The sequence below is a fragment of the Penicillium waksmanii genome, assembly GCF_028829765.1.
Source record: "Penicillium waksmanii strain IBT 27052 chromosome Unknown utg000007l:1.0-4314555.0:1.0-4317578.0, whole genome shotgun sequence".
NCBI classification, from domain to species: Eukaryota; Fungi; Ascomycota; class Eurotiomycetes; order Eurotiales; family Aspergillaceae; genus Penicillium; species Penicillium waksmanii.
Window position 1 is genome coordinate 45270 of NW_026643253.1, and position 17016 is coordinate 62285.

Sequence of the window (17016 nt, forward strand, 5' to 3'; positions counted from 1 at the left end):
TTAGTACTGTTTTTAGGTCTTATATATAGGTATTTAACCAATTTTATTTAATATTAATATTATTTTATATTTAAAATATATATATTATACATTAGAAAACCTAAAGGTTGTGTACTTAAAAATAAAATAAATTATACTAAAATAGGTTGAAATAGGAACCCACTGGGTTATTGGGTTTAACCCATTAGGTTTTGGGTTGGGTTATGATATAGCTCCTATAACCCAAAACCCAACCCATTGGGTTTGGGTCAGCATCTCCAACCCAAAATGGGTTATGGCGATGCCTAGCTCAGATTAAGAAAATTAGAAGATACTATCGTTTGCTATTGTATCAGGTTATAGACGTACTAAAGAGCATTGACATAGAAACACTGGAAACCATTAATCTATTTATATTAGCGCTATAGGAGGAACAGGTATAGGGCGATCAACAGGATCTAGCAGAGTTATATAGATTACAGTTAGCAGTTCGGCGCGGAATAAGATAGTAGGATTTAGCGTGGCGATTGAGAAGCAGCCACCTCGATATTAAAAACCAAGGCTGAAAGCTTTCTCTGTTACTCTGGGTATAAGAACTGAGCAGAACCTATACTCTGGCGAATTAGCAGCAATGGTATTCGTACTGAGCACGCTACGGGGACTGAAACGGTGCAGGCTCACGCTGCTTATAAGTAACAAAGCGGCGGCTCTTACGCTGAAGAATCCTCTACAAAAGTCAGGCCAGGAACACATCTGCTAAGCATCTTTTGCAAAATCCCAGTGGGTTCAATACTGCTCTCGAAGCAGCCGAGGCCCGGCTCTGTGAGAGAATTCGAGTTTACAATCAGATGCGATGTTCAGCGTGAAAGGAAGGTGGACGCAGAGGGGCGGAGCACAAATAGCCGCCGACAAAAGTGGGGCAATCAAGCTTTGCTTGACCACGAGAGCCGGTCGGAGGGCTCCCTCGAAGTGACTGACAGGATGGCTGTGGAGACTTGATTGTCACCAATCGGGAGAGTCCTCAAGAGTTTGACTTCGATAAGCTAGAAATTGCTACACCATGGGCCATGAATATTTTCGCAGTTCTCGATTTTTCTATGATGCCATCAAGCCAAGGGCAGATTTTATTAGACGAAATCTTCCGGTGGAACCTCTCAAACTCCCGAAAACAGATCCATCGCCCCTATCAACTCCTCCCACTTGGTATCATTTTGAACAACAATTTTTCCTTCGTCAGTCATAACCTTGTATTGCTCTGGAGCGGAAGTTCCATAATCGTAGCCCTTCTCACCGTGGATAAAGGCACGAAGATCCTGTATCCAAGCCGACATCAACTGAAGCTCGCTTGGATTGGGCCCGTGAGTGATCGAGTAACTGACCAGGGGGTGTTAGCAACGTCCAAAAAAGCAGAATGGAGATTGCATACTTCCAAATAGGCCGATCCATAGCATGTGTAACTCCGAACGATGCTGGGGCAACCTCCTCTGTGATGAATGATAGTCGATATGCAATCAAATAGCGCCAAATATGTGCCATATCAACACCATTATCCACGAGAACTTTGACAAGATACCGCGATGGAGCCCTGACCTGGCCATCCGCGATGATCTTTCCGAATATATCTGCCCATTCTTGCTTTTTGTCTGACTTTGGAAGGTGATAGTGCTCTATAAGACGCTTTGTTGTTGAAGGAGGGTAGTAATTGGCGATTTGTTTCTGGAGCGATGCTATGTTCGCGTCTGGGCCGTTTGTAGCTGCGTATAGGGTCTCTTCATTGAGGACCTCGCCAATGTAGATTCGCAGATTTCGTCGCTTGAACTCTTTCGCGAAAGACCCATCGTTGTAGTAGTCGAATATCCCTTGGTGAATGAATAGTTCGTCTGTTACGGGGCGGAAAGTATGATTCTCGAGGCTCATAATTCCGGCGCACAGGTCTTGGGCACTTATCCCACGAAGGAAATGGAGTTTTTCTCGCGCATTTGCTGCTGGCGGAGCATCAAAGTACTTGCACAGCTCTTCAAACTGTGGTTCACACTCTTCGGGCGTTTTGGGCTGTGTTGGAATGGCATTAGAATACATGACCATAGATCGGAAGTGATCACTACCCGCTGAACGGAAGTCATATAAAGTCTGAGCCAGGACTGAGTAGGCACCTGCACTCCGGCCTGTCAAATGGACATTTTTGGAATCTCCACCAAAGGCCTCAATATTCTCGTAGACCCAGTCAATTGCACACCGCTGATCCCAGAGGCCGTAGTTGCCCGTGGATGCCCCGTTCGACTCTTCCAGCAGAGAATTGGAGGCAAGGAAGCCGAAAACATTTAGTCGATATCCCACAGCAACGAACACAGCTTGGAGATTACCGTTGGAGATCAGATCTGTTGGATCCATACTGGCTTCCTGGCTGGGATCTCCGACCTGAAACCAGCCGCCGTGGAACCAGACCATGACGGGCCATTTCTTGTTTGGGTTTTGAGGATCAGGAACAGGTGCCCAAATATTTAAACGAAGACAATCTTCGTCGTAAATATGCTTTGGGACATGGTCGCTGACCACCTTTGAGTAATTTGGCTGAGGGCAGACCGGTCCAAACTCGCTAGCATCATATGGGCCATTTCTTGATGAATATTTATAAACAGAAGGAAAAGACTCGGGTTTCCGCCATCTCAGGTCCCCTGTAGGAGGCTGTGCGTAAGGTATGCCTGCAAATCGACGTGACTTGTCATCGAACTGTAAACCAGAGATCCGTCCTCGCTCTGGAAGAACGACTTCACACTTTGTGGTAGAGTATGATATGGTATTCCCCATAACTAGCGCTTGAAATGAAGAGATTTGAGGAGATTTGAGAGTTAAGGGGAATGGGATTCCGCACTTTCCAGTGGGAAAAACAAGTCGTCGAGGCAGTTAGGGTTGCCAAAAGTGGGTGGATGACTGTGATTGGTCAGACTAATCGATGAGATAAAAGGCGGGGGTCACTCCGCACTTCGGACTTCGTCTCTTTTCTTCTTTTCGTTCCGAAAGAATCGAGGCAGGACATTGATTCGCTCGATAATGAATCATGAATGCCAGCAAGACTCGCCATCGAACCGAACGTGGAGCCCGCTCCAAAAATGGTATGCTTCGGTGATTGCCGCACCGGTCTAAACTGACATCTGCTATAGGCTGTCAAACGTGCATTAGTAAGAAAGTGAAATGTGACGAGCAACGTCCACATTGTCGTCGGTGCATTCGACTCCAATTGCAATGTGAATGGACAACTCAACCACCTTCTTTGTCTGCCAGAAGACGGGGATTTGGGCCTATCAAGAGCCGAGAATCTTGGGCCCCTCGAACGATACAGCCGAGGGCACGAGACCAACTTGAGCACATAGTCTCAGATGAACCTTCACAGGTCGAGGAGACCAGTGACTCTGTGATCGAGCCACCAAATCCTGGCCCTGGTCACTTCCCCGAGGTGATGTTCAACACCTGGCCTACCAGTACCGAGGCAGTGGACAATCCAATTAATCAAATAAATACCGGAGTCACATTTGTGCCAGACATCCAGATGCCAATTACTCCCCAATTCCCTCTGCCAGTACTTACACTGCCCAATTTTTTCGCCCCGTCTACTCTCTTTACCAGTGATATCGAGATTCGATCTCCTTCCTCTCTCGGAGAAAGCGATTTCCGAGCGGTGTCATTTCATCGGGCCGTATTTGCGCCTCTCAAGTCAACTCAAAAGCCAGCTTCATCGGCACATTTCCTATTTCTTGATCTTGGAATACGTAATTCCATGATTTTGGATTTCATTCTTGCTGTTTCCCACAATGAATTATCCATTCGTCTTGGATCCAGTCAGCAACCGCCACCGGAGTCATGGATCCACTTCCAACACGGCTCTCAAAAGTTGACCCTCGCCATCAACTCATCTCTTCATTCAGATCATGTCGGTTCAATGCTGTCCATGTTGTACATATACATGTTCTGGTTGAGAGTCTTGCCCCTCAATTACCAGAAGCTACGTGGACTTAGCTTGTTCGTATGCAGCTATGTCAAAAGCTTCGACCTCGATGGGCTATGTGCAAGCTCTAGCTCATTGCTCGACACTACGCTTCTCTCGCGAATTCTCACCTACCTATATGATCGTGACGGATTCTGTGCCTTCTTCGGCTGTGGCGGTGCTTTCGCAAGCTACGTTAGTCAAAACCAGGAAAAGCGAAAGACAATTTGGCAGTTGTCAAGATCTGTATTTACTTCTTCACGTGGCCTTCCTACATCTTTTACTATGTCCGGAACTTCAGATCCACCTGACTCACACATTCTTACGCTCTATTTCGAGCTCATATCCATACATCATGATATAAACCGCTATAGCCAAGCCGTTGAAGCCCAAACGGTTCATTGGCTGAGAAGGATCAAGAGGAACCTCGCCCAGGCGCAAGAGGTGAGTGTCAAGCATTCACAAAATCTAAAAATTGCTTATTGTTGAAATCTCACAGGATTTTATATTTGTGTGGTCTTTGCTTGCCGACTGCAAAATGAATCAGCGTGTGCCACCTTTAATGGCTCTCGTTGCGGTTACATTCTTCCACGCCATCCAGATATATTTATTCCGCAGCCGTGACTCATACTTTGGCCAACTCCCAATTTCTAGCGAGATCCAGCGAACTCTCAACGAGCTTATTGCTACAGCTTATCAAACCGTTGCGGCAGGGCCAGTACAGCTCCTAGAGCGATTTCAATGGTCACTCCTTATAGCCGGGGTAGAAACACACGATCCAGTTCATCTGGACTGGATCTTTGGCATCCTATCCGATCCAATTTTGAAAGCGATTCTCAAGCATGTTAAGAGGCGGCAAGCAATATATCCCGTCTCAATGGACGAAATAAGAAAAGTCGTTGACACAATGAACCACGAGCATCCATGAGCCGGGTTGGATTTTAAATACCACGAATACTCCGTACGTATTAATTTTTTCCAGATTTGCTTGTGAATCTGCGCACAGAAATATGAAGATCGGTAAGGATTCCTAAAAATGCATCGTATTTTCTACACTAGTGATGCTGATACTTACCTATTCTGGCTAGCGACACTCGGTGCTCCCCCCTTTCTCTCTTTTCCCCTTCTTGGCGATCGATTGATCTGACCAATGACAACCCGTTGGCTATCAAGGACAGATCCAATCTCGGGACAAGTGCGGAGTCCAGATTTACCAACCGAACTGTCTGGTCTGTTGGCTCTTCCATTTCTACTGACCTGGCTCCAACCATAGCCCATGCGCTGGAAGTCTATATAAAAGACTGCTGTCACCGTTCGTCCTACCGAGACAGTCACTTCCCCGCATATTCTTCGCCTGGCACAGTGGCTTGAGTTACACCGCAATTCTTAGCTATGGAGACAAAGCGCCCGCCCGCCGAACATGCGGACAGAGCAGGTGTTAAGAACGAAATTCTGAGGGTTGAAACTGGTACAGCCGAAACCCTTGATCCAGCAGACGAAAAAAGATTGATCAGGAAGATCGATTGGCAGTAAATACCAAATCCCTTTCGTGGCAATTTGGAACTCAATCTCACATGGTCGCCAGCTTGATGCCGATCTTGATCACCACCTATGGACTTCAATATCTTGATAGTATGTTCAATCCTCCAGCTGTATCTGACTCTCTACTAAGTAATCAAAACAGAGACTAGTCTTGCATATAGTGCTATTCTCGGACTTCGAGAAGATCTTGTATGTACCCTTCGTCCTAGTTCACTATCAGTCATTGACTGTGACAGAACCTCGTTGGGCAACAGTACAGTTGGACTTCCAGCATTTTCTACGTCGGTTATCTTGTCGCCTCCTATCCGATTTCTCTCGGATTCGTGAGATTTCCACTGGGCAAATACCTCAGTGTGTTAATGTAAGGCGAACTAATCACCCATATTGAATTGTCTTTGAAGCTAACAATCCAGTTTCCTGTGGGGCGTCGTCCTGACTCTCCATGCCGTCACCAACAATTACGCCAGTATCATGGCACTTCGGACGCTTCTCGGTATATTCGAGAGTGCCATTAGTCCAGGATTCTCCCTTATCACGGGCATGTGGTATACACCCCGAGAGCATGTGTCAAGACACTCGATCTGGTTCGCAGGAAATGCGACTGCAAGCATTATCGGTTCCCTCATCGCCTACGGGCTCTTGAGTTACGAAGGCAGCATAGCCCAGTGGAAGGTTTGTTCTACTTGACTTTGCACGAGATTAGTGACTAATTCCTCCAGATCCTCTTTGTTCTGTTTGGTCTGATCACAGTTTCGTGGTCTATCGTGTCATTCTTCTACTTGCCCGACTCCCCACAGACAGCCAGATTCCTCTCGAAATCTGAGCGCGAGTTCGCGGCGTTACGTCCTCATAAATTCCAAAAGACCACGCAAACCAAGACCTGGGACCTGGTTCAGTTTATCGAAAGCTTAACAGATATCAAGTCATGGTGGTTCTTTATCTTCTCGTTTGTCATTTGTGTGCCCAATGGTGGTACGACCAGCGTAAGTATCCTGTTCTACCTGAATAAACTTAAGTCTTACAAAAGTCTAGTTCAACACACTCATCATCAATGGGTTCGGCTATGACAAGTTCCAGACGATATTGATGGGACTACCGGCATCTGTTTTCCAGTTGACAACCGTGCTTCTCTCGGCACTTCTGAGTTCTAACGTTCGAAAGTCTCGTCTGATCAATCTCGTCCTCCTCCACCTCATGGCAATGGTCGGAATACTCATGGTGAAGCTCCTACCTACAAGCGAGAAGCTATCCCGACTCGCCGGGTTCTGGCTTGTCATGGCAATCGCCCCGGCATTTCCATTGATGCTATCACTAGCAGCTAGTAATATCGCAGGTTTCACCAAGAAATCGACTGTCATGGCTATGATATTCTTGGGTTACTGTGCGGGAAACCTCGCTGGACCGCAGTTCTTCAGTTCGTCGGAAGCACCCAATTACCACGTACGTACAAATTTTTGCGGATACGGTCAGTATTGAGATTTCTAATGTGTTTCTTGATAGACTGCTTATACCACGATTCTGGTTTGCTACGCGATTAGCATTGGTTTACTGGTCGGCTTTAGGTTTTATCTCGTGTGGGAGAATGCTCGCCGGGATAAGGAACAGGGTGTCAAGATTGACCCGGAGGAGACTCGCCGGATTGAAATCACCACTGATGAAGATATAAATCACGTCGACCAAACGGATAAGCAGAACAGATATTTTAGGTATATTCTGTAGTCCTGATCTGTGTCAATCTCTCTGGAGTGGAATATTCCTAGAGATTCAGATCTAGATTTTGCCTTTTACTTTCCCGTCTCCATTAAATGCTTTCCGGCCTTCGGAATCCATGAATGCTCCAGACCCTCTGAAACTTCAACTAAGATTGTTAAAGATCAAATCCTAACTTTACGACACAAGAAGCTCTTCACACCGAGAAAAATCATATTGATCTTATGTAAGCTTACCTAAACACTGATAATCCGGCTGTCGGCGCTATGGGCTGTTGAAAGCGATTCTCACTCTCTGTCATGGTCCATCTTATTGAAAGGCCTTTTCAGAGAAACAAACTCATCTATTCCAACCATTGCGACACTGCTACAAATGAAGACGAGTGAGATATCTTGGCCCGCACGGGGCACCTGCGGTCTGAACACTGGCGATGTAGGCCTCGTTGACAGAGGGCGGCTACAGCGTCGTGAGGGCTGCAGGCGGGCCCAAATGACCAGGTGGGCCGAATGAGGATGGTGGAGCGGCTGGTTAAGGCTGTTCACGATAAATTATCGTCGGATTTTTGCTATATCGTTATCGTTATCGTATCGTCAGATTTTTCACAATAATTATCGTTAATATCATTATCGTATCGCATTATCGTTAAGAATACAAAGGTTGTCAGAGCTAGTACTAGATAGGAAATAGATGCTGCTTTACATTTTATTATATTTTTAAGTAATTCAGCGACAAATAGGCGTTATTAGGCATCGCCATAACCCATTTTGGGTTGGAGATGCCGACCCAAAACCCAACCTATTGGGTTTTAGGTTATAGGAGCTATATCATAACCCAACCCAATAACCCAGTAGGTTCCCATTTCAACCTATTTTAGCATGATTTATTCATAAATTTTATGTAGTATATTTCAATACTTAATTTATATCTTTTTTTTCTAGACAGATTTAGATACTAAGATTTTATATATTGTAAGATGGGAATGCTCGCTGGCAGTCTGTCAAGCAGACGGGTCGATCACAAGAAGACAGAACCACCACACTCGCAGAGTGCAGGAGAGTAGTAGACAAAGCGTGACACTATCGAGATGCGACTAATAAGACATTCGAGTCTTCATGGACATGCGATATACCGATACCGCAACCTCAGCCTCAGTAGACTCCGCAGAAAGAATAATTCATAAGGGGGAACATCCATGTTATTGATACTATCGAACGAACGCTACTTATTCTTCCGAAACGATATGGCTGCCTTGTTACTAAGGCCCCAATCACCTGACTATGGGATACCGGTGTTGAGAGCGGAATTCCCCATTACAATATATATATATATATATAGTATTTAAAAGCTTAGTATGTTTGCCTTGTTTACACTAAAATAGAAACCCACTGGGTTCCCAAATGGGTTATAGAATTGGACCCAAAACCCATTTTGGGTTGGGTTGGGTTGGGTTGGGTCCGGGTTATAGTGGGTTATGGCGATGCCTAGTCTTGGCTAAATGGGCACCTTTGGGCATGCCCATGGGCGGGTAGCCAGATTCTGGCCCATGGGCCGCCCATTGCACAGGTCTAACCGCCCATGCCACTTCTTGTTGCATCGCTTATGATATTCCGACCTCTTGGCGGCATAATGGTTGATTGAAGAAGGCATAGGCGCGCAAAAGTGAGTTGGGTGGCACACAGGTTTACATGGCCCACTCGCTTACCGGCCACGTTAGCCAGTGGAATCACCTTTCTCGTAATGGCTTGCATCCTTTTGGATAGGACTTTAGGGCTTTAGGGCGAAGATGACAATACACTTCCCCAGACAATCGTGATGGAGAGTAAACAGCGCCTCAGTCAACATCATTATCGATTGCTTCCAGACTTGAGTCTTGCAGCATGTCCTTCGGAGGCCTGGTCTGTTCCCACAGCTTCTGCGTGATTTATATCCGACACAATTTTGGTTGGATCCACAAAAGATGGGTACCGACCGCCCGCCATATTGAACATTGGCGGCTTTCTGACATGTTGATGGGCAACTTCAACCAGCTTTCCCAGAACAGCAACCTCAAGTTTCAGTTTAATACTGTATAAAGTGGCCTTGAGGGTTGTTTCATAAATGTAGAAGTTCATGAATTCGATAATCATCAGCGCAATATCCATAAGGATACAGGCCAAATTGACGGCGAGCAGTTGCAATATAGTATTTCGGCTGACATCGTCGGCCTCCAATCGCAGCATACGATTGATTTCCCACAAATAAACCCCAGATATTGTGGCTTCTTGGATACAGAATCCGGTCAACTGCACCTTCTCCATGACATTGTACCCCGAGATGGAGGTTGGGGAGCCAGAAAAGTTGGCAGTGTAAGTCAGGACTGTGGTCGGCACGTGGAGTATGAAGATGTTCATGATAATCATGCCTTTCACCAGGCGAAGCACCCGCAGGTTCTGGATAACCAGGTGCAGGCGGGAATACAGTACAAACGACTCCCCCGTGACCATGGTCCACCAGCCCACAGTCAACAGGGTCAGGGGAACCCAAGTTGCGGATGTGAGACCGAAGAACTTTATGAGATACCCGATCGAGTATAGCAATATACCCATGGAGGCTATCAAAATGCTCCAGAAATAGAGACCTTGATATCGCTTAAAGGTGAGGAAAATTAGTACAAGAAGCTCGATCACGTTGTACAAGGCGACGCCCAAAAAGGTCGCGATGGTGATGCGGACTCCATTGCTGTTTCCAGTATAGCTGCCTGTAATCCAGTCCCATGGGCTGGAAGAGCTTGACGAGGACATCTCATAACAACCTCGTAAAGTGGAGATGCTAGTCTTTGAAACATAGGGACATTTGAAGACATGGCGTAGGCGGGGTTTTATTTATGTTTTGGGGGCAAAACGTACACTAAGCTTGGCAGGTTAAATAGTACGTATGTCTAAATATGCAGCGCATGCGACTAACGAAATAAAATTAGTTTCAATTGAATCTAATGCTGATTTTAGAAAATATTAAATCCCTGTCCTTGTAATTGTCCATTATTCAGTCATTTGCGTGGCAGTTTGACTTGCATCTCCCTACTTGCGGAGATGGTGGCAAAGACATCACCGAATTGCCACCTTCATCGGCAATCACTGAGGTCATCATTTCTGTATGGTCTATTGTTTTGGGGTTTCCCTCTCAACTCTAACCGCGGTTCTGACTGACCGGCCCCTTCCCTAAATTACCCTTTAATACGTCGCAAGCGCAAGGACTTGGTAAGAGACCACGTGACCTTGGGGTATACCGGAGGGTATACCAACCGGTAGAGGAAGGTCATGAGCTGGTATACTACCAAACATACCCTTCGATATACCACACCGAGGAGGATTAGGTATATAGGGACGCTCGTCTGCGGACATTTATTTAGTTCTTCGCGATCAACCAATCTCAGTTACAACAGGATACCTTTCGGGTTATTCTTCATACAGTTTCATCTCTTGTGACAAACAACCTACAAGTAGGGGAGCTTTTCGGACTGACCTACTTGGCGCTCTACCTGGCACATCCTTCGAAGTTATTCAACAAAAATCGAATCCGTATAAGGCTTAGCACAAGCGACGGTACGATTGCGAGTCGATACTTAAGGATCACCGAGTGATTCCACATAATACAAAGTACGTCCATCAACTGTCTAGCTACTCACTGGGATCATTTAGAAACATGTAACACGGGACTGCATGTTGGCACGACCAAACAAACCTGTTGCTCGCTAGATGGTCTCGATCTATCATTAATCATTAGCAGCTGACATAAGGCGGCTCAACTTAGCTCACCCTTCTCGCAGCCTCTGTGAGATTCCCATGGCCAAGCAAAATGCGTCGATTGGATTCGTGGCAAACAGCGGAACGAGGTTGATATCCAAAGCATCTTCCACATCAGCATGGTGGTAAGTGATCGGGCAGCGATAAACATACCTACAATGAGCGTGGTTCTTATTTAAGCGTAGACAAGCTAGAGATGAGGCAGTGGTCAGTCACTATATGTTCAATCATGTCAGGACAAAGAATCGGGGAAGTAGAGGAGAAACTTATGATCTTTTGTCCAGGGGTGACTATAATATGTTCCTCGAGTAACTGCTGTGCTGGCGATAGACCTGGGGTATTTATAGTGCCGTGGCCCCGCCATGTCGCTTGCACAGCAGTGATCGCCTTGAGAATCGTGAGTGTCCCGACAGAGCTAATCCTCAGTGTGGCTTTTTAAACCGTTTCACCGTTAATTGTATACTGCTTGAGGTGGCACCACAATCTTCCTATTTTTTCGATGATCATCCGTGCTAGGCTCATTGTGTTTCGTGAGGCAACACCATTCCCACGTTAATCAACAGTCCTATTTCTGCGGAAGGGCCATCCCTATTGCATCAGTCATCAATCAACTTCCATCTCGGTATTTCGGTCTAAAAGTTGATCGTATTTCAACGTTGGTCCGTCATCTGCGCAAAACGCGGCTTTTCCTAGTGGGGCACCATTAGGATTCGATTTGGACCCGAGCATGAAGACCTCCAACCTAGGACCAGGTGCAAGTTCGCTCCCAGAGCATACGGTTCATGGTTTCTATCACAGTCGCTTCTCTGTGAGACGTCTTCTCGGGTTGGTCTTTGTTGCGTGTTTTCGGTAATAAGATGATTTTGGCAGATATCAGAACCTACTGTAGCAACTTGTCATGTTAAAACTGTATATAACTATTGTAATGGGGAGAAGCGGCCTATAGGCAAATTGCTTTTATTGGTTAAATCTAATATAGCAGGCTAGGCTCCATTTGGAATGCTAGCCAATATCTTAGTTTCGAGAGACAGGAATAGTTCAATATACACATTACACACTCGTAGTTTCGCCCTCCTAGTCCGGTGGCTTAGAGCTCTACGCTTTGGTGGTGGTGGTTTTGACGCCATTCCCAAGTTCCATTCGACCCGCACGTTCTGATCGTGCTGCTTTGAGCATCCCTCCCCACGTCACTAGTTATGTAACTAAATACCGAACAGGCTTGCTAACCGCAGGAACTGTTTTTCCGTGTCGCGACTGTCATTCAAACGGAGATTAAATACGTTACAACTTCCCGCCAACAAACAACTTATGAAGTGTTGATTCATGAGAACCGAGACCTCTTACTCTCTTCCTTTGCATGCCCGGCGCGTTACGTCAACTTCTGGGATATAGGAGGCCATCCTATACAGTCAACAAGGGCTTGAGTTGCCGAATGGAAAGCAGTGCTCTACACAGTTCAGTTAACTGAACCTGAATTTTAGTCTAGTACAGTCAGTTCAGTTCAGTTTGGAGAATTTCCTTTAACTGCAGTCTTTGAAGTCAGACTTCTCCGCAGTTCTGGAATCTATATCATAATATTCATTTCAATTACGTATTAGTCTAGTATTCTATTAACTGATCATCATCACATCTTAAACGCTTTCGAATCCTTCCTGAAACTCGCCTTTGGTTGTCTGGAAGAGGAAGATTTGCCTTATTATCAGACTCCATACCTCCTTGAGCTTCTACGGTATCAGACACTCAAATCAGCCGCCGCTTTTCTCCAACACGCTCCGTGGCAGTCTGAGTGAAATCTTGGTCTTGAGAGCCTATTGTTTCATCTTCTTCATCGTTACTGATAGGGTCAAGAGTGTCCTTAAGAAGACCTGTATCCTTCCTGAATCGCTTCAATCTCTTGATGTGAGAGATATTCCTCCTGTAGAGCCAGATTTTCAGATTCTATATCGAACTTTGTTGTGAATTTGTATAATATGAGTTCCTGGATTGTTGTCACGCATAGTGACCCTCGATGATAGTGGCAGATGTCACAGGCAGAGTTAAAGAGACGTTTAACACCAGCGCCAGTCGTCGGGATTGAAAAAATATCCCGCGCGAGGCTTTTAAGGGTTGGATACTCGTACTGATGCTCTTTTTACTAAGCTTGGATCAACTTTGGAGTAACCATCTCTATACTTTAGGTTAGTAAAGATGTATAAGTATCTAGAATGTATAGTACCGACCTGTGTCAAGATATCTAGTTAGCTTATCCTACTGGTACGCCTGTGCTAACGCGCCTGGCTGAATTATTTTTCAATGTTGATCTCGCTTACTTTATCTTCACTATCGGGATCTGGGGTCTTCCCACGTCCATTTTTATAGTGTTGACTGCAAGGCCTAAAGTACCCTACATTGCTATTCTGATACCGCGAAGCCCAGTCTACATCCTCTTCCGCCCAGTTCTTAAAGATCTGGAGCTTGTGCTGTGGGAAAGGATTGTTCTAGACGCCAAAAGATTACTGTGGATATTGTCTGTCTTGCTATAGTAGTATGCAAGCTTATCCTTAACCGTATAAAGGGTAGTGAGCATGACCTTCTTCCACGGCACCCTTTTTTGTTGGAACTGTCCAATCAACTTTTCCAGATGGTCAAAAAGTATGTTGAAGATGCCGAGTACTAGAAGAAGAGTCACATCCTTCGTCTTTGACAGTGTGGTGGTAAACTTGAAAAATGGCCGAGTAATCCATAAACAGTAGTTAATCTGACACCATTGCTCCTGATCCAACATTAAATGTGACTGTCCATACTTCAAGCAGTACTGATCAAATACAAACTGTAGCCGATTAGCACGTCGAAGTATTAAAAACGTTAAATTATAACCTGTTCGAATATCTTGGATCGGTACAAGCTTAGGTGCTTCAGTCTGGAGCTCGTAAACTTGTTCTCGGTGCTGAGGACTGGCGTTGACAAAGATAGCCAAGTGCGGAACCTTTTACATGTTTAGTTAAATGAGCTCTAGTAAAGTGGGGTTGGTGTACTTTATTCAGGCTATTAATGATTGCTGCTTGCTGCTGTCTATTGCGGGGTGACTGTTCTTGAGGGTCGGACCAGTCTTTCTGTGCAATGTTATTTTTGGGTCTGCTTTCATTTACCCAAGAAGCTGCTTCAGACTAAGCTGAATAGCATGAGCAAAGTAAGAGACTTGAATGACTGTAATGCCCTCACCAAGGTTGAGTGATTGGATGGCGTGCTTTCCATCAAGATATTGTTTTGGATGTATTATCCGTGGTGATTGCCAGCACTTGATTAGTAATATTATGTCTTTTGAGGAGATCCATGACAACTGTACTAGGATTAATAATACATGTATGTGTCCCGGTCAGAGGGTCAATACAAGAAGTATCTATTTATCATTAATAAAGTTCCCAGTGGCCGCCATAAATGTCTGCTGGAACGGAAAAGTCTAACAATCTACAGTAAACGATATCTTGGCCCCTTTTGGTAGCCTAGACAGAATTTTACGCTAACGGGTAGTCACGCTCGCACTGATTGAACGCTGTGTAGTCTTTGGAATGAGAAGCTCTAGTCTCGAAGTCATATGCTGGGCCATTACAATCAACTCGAGAATCCAGTATGGCTCAGTAATTGAAATGGCAGTTGAAATTCGATGAAAAACCGAATTTGCGCCGCTTCCTAGGAATCCTGTGAGGTTGTAGACAAGCTGAAGAGGACAATTCCTATATGAAGTCCTGCACTTATTGTGTTTTGAGTTGTGAGTATTATTATATCGTACCTGCTGTTGTATAATGTCCTTGATACTTGCGTTCTTAAGTTTTGTCTGGTATCCCGACCCTTTGATATGCTTGACCAAAGTAGATGTCCTATTTTTAAGCTGTAGATGATCCAGGACTGTCTTACACTGCTTGTATGTAGCCTTTGATTTTTTTATCTTAGGATGCGTGAACTTATCCAAATTCTTTTCCAAGCTTGCGGAATCGTTCCATCTTAAGGTCCAAATTGGACATATATAAGGCGTTGTACCAAAGTCAGGAAGCGAACGGTTCTGATCATTCACTAAAGGTTGATATCACTTTTGCCTTTATATTTAGCATCTGTATTTGGTCTGATAGGATCATATGGTGATCAAGATATTAGAAGAGCCATAAAGCACAAATTAAGCATGCTAAGAGCTCCCTCAAATTAGTCTGATCCGATTTCCATATAAAATAAATGTTAATAGCAGCTCATGTTACTGTACAATACTATGTTTTGTAGTGTAGATGTCGCGACAAAGTCACTGTTACTAGTCGGCTACATTGCCTATTACTTGGCAATTAGTCATTAGCCTGCTTACCAAAGCAGTAACCTTTGTTAAATAGCTTTTTGCCCCTATTATTGAATGGACCAGACTTTCATGCAAGCTGCAATACCATTACGAAATGACAACTAGCGGCCTATCGTGGTCGTGAAAGTAGATGATGGTAAAAAGTCATTCCAATCTGCATATTCTGTCTTGTAACCAAGTGCTTTCCTGACGACGACATATTTGGCGTTCTTTGTTGAAACGGCTTGTGGCCGTTGGGTATAAATCCCTACCCATGAATTACTATGCTAATGTATTTCCATTTCAAGGGGACAATGAGGCAGAGCAAGGTGCCTGTCGACAACTATTATATAAGCTACACCATACTGAGAAAAATACCAGCACAATCCCCACAAGAAAGAGTAGTCTACGTCGTGGTGGATTACCCGAGGCCGTGGGAATTACGACGGGGCTTGTGGGAGAAAGCTAGCGATGCGTTCAATAGCGTGTGGTCTACTGGAAGGATGACTGCGTCATAGCCACGTACAGAAAGAAGAGATATATCATCAATTATTCTTCAACTTGGACAACAACTTGAACCCTTCCAACTGCTCGCCTCCGCTGTCACACGCGAGTCTGAAGAGCCGAACCTTCTTAATTAATCTGGACACGCAATTGCATTTCATCCAATTCCGGCTCCCTGTTTACAATTGACGGAGTCTCGGTTTTCTTCACTCGAGGCTGCATATTAAATCTAATATCACCTCGATCGGCTTTAACCCGGATGTAACAGCGTCTCAATGTAAAGTTCTTCTATCCGTGATAATTTAAAGTATGATTTGCTTTGACAGGAAAGGGGAAAGGTTTCTTGAGGAAGGGCTTACTGTAGCCTCGCTCAAAGTAGCCAGGGTTTCCTCCCATTTAGGCGTGCTCCTCTTCGGGCAGGTCCGAGGCTAATGGCGAGGATTCAAAATCATCAGGGAATGAGGCAGCAACCGAGATTGAGGGAGTTCCCCTCTTAGTACCAGATTGGGGTAGTTCATGATAGCAAACCCTTGAAGAATGACTGATCCAGAGAATAAACTAGGTCGGACAACTCGCGATCGAATGGCAGCAGCAAAGGACATGGTTGCGGGAATGTTGAATTGAAGTATAAAAGAATTAATTGATTTCTGCTTGGATGGTCTGGTATCAAGCGTGACGAATCTAACGATCGCGATTCTGAATAGGAGATGACATTAAATTTTTGTTGGTCAACTGATTCTAAGGTGAGTTTCAGTCATTATGAGGTCAATACTAAATCGCCTCTTAGTTAACGTATTTCACTAGTATTCCGAACACCCTAGTATTCCGAACACCCCACCACATCTAGAATCTTCAATACACGATTATTCAACAACCACCAAATAGATTGATTCAAACTAGGTTACTAGGGCATTTATTGATTCGATGCCCTAAATTATTACATCCAGAACACCTAAATACACGCTTAGTTGTAGGCCCAGCGTGCACGGTAGGCTGCTGAGCGTGTTCGCTTTGATCAGGTTGAATCGATTCAGTAGGCACTTCTGGCAACGATTCCTGCTGAATGAACTCAGCAACTGTTAGGCCTTCCTGGCGCTCAATCTGGCGATTAGATCTAGTGCGCTTTTGGCGTTTTTTCTCGTTAAACTTGCGTAGTACTCGATTTTCCTCAGCAAGTAGTATACCGCTTTGAAGCGCTAGGTGGCAACCTTTGATTA

At 45.0% G+C, this 17016-nt stretch overlaps 5 protein-coding genes across 5 annotated transcripts; 2 read left to right on the forward strand and 3 right to left on the reverse strand.

Moving 5' to 3' along the window:
- Nucleotides 1–1133: 1133 nt before the first annotated feature.
- Nucleotides 1134–2787, reverse strand: N7481_006854 (uncharacterized protein; the record flags this gene model as incomplete). The annotated part of the gene is made up of 2 exons (XM_057266073.1): nt 1134–1353; nt 1406–2787. 2 exons carry the CDS (start codon nt 2785–2787, stop codon nt 1134–1136), a joined length of 1602 nt encoding a protein of 533 aa, XP_057120274.1.
- A 250-nt stretch (nt 2788–3037) lies between these two features.
- N7481_006855 (Zn(II)2Cys6 transcription factor domain-containing protein) lies at nt 3038–4889 on the forward strand (the record flags this gene model as incomplete). The annotated part of the gene is made up of 3 exons (XM_057266074.1): nt 3038–3092; nt 3141–4405; nt 4461–4889. 3 exons carry the CDS (start codon nt 3038–3040, stop codon nt 4887–4889), a joined length of 1749 nt encoding a protein of 582 aa, XP_057120275.1.
- Nucleotides 4890–5353: 464 nt separating this feature from the next.
- Nucleotides 5354–7222, forward strand: N7481_006856 (uncharacterized protein; the record flags this gene model as incomplete). Its single annotated transcript, XM_057266075.1, has 8 exons — nt 5354–5490; nt 5547–5593; nt 5646–5692; nt 5740–5864; nt 5917–6175; nt 6223–6486; nt 6536–6943; nt 7004–7222. The coding sequence occupies 8 exons, from the start codon at nt 5354–5356 to the stop codon at nt 7220–7222; spliced, it is 1506 nt and encodes a 501-aa protein (XP_057120276.1).
- Nucleotides 7223–9057: 1835 nt separating this feature from the next.
- On the reverse strand, nt 9058–9993 carry N7481_006857 (uncharacterized protein; the record flags this gene model as incomplete). Its single annotated transcript, XM_057266076.1, has 1 exon — nt 9058–9993. One exon carries the CDS (start codon nt 9991–9993, stop codon nt 9058–9060), a length of 936 nt encoding a protein of 311 aa, XP_057120277.1.
- A 2742-nt stretch (nt 9994–12735) lies between these two features.
- On the reverse strand, nt 12736–13345 carry N7481_006858 (uncharacterized protein; the record flags this gene model as incomplete). Its single annotated transcript, XM_057266077.1, is given in 4 exon segments — nt 12736–12910; nt 12945–13114; nt 13131–13161; nt 13305–13345. 4 exon segments carry the CDS (start codon nt 13343–13345, stop codon nt 12736–12738), a joined length of 417 nt encoding a protein of 138 aa, XP_057120278.1.
- Between the last annotated feature and the right edge of the window lie 3671 nt (nt 13346–17016).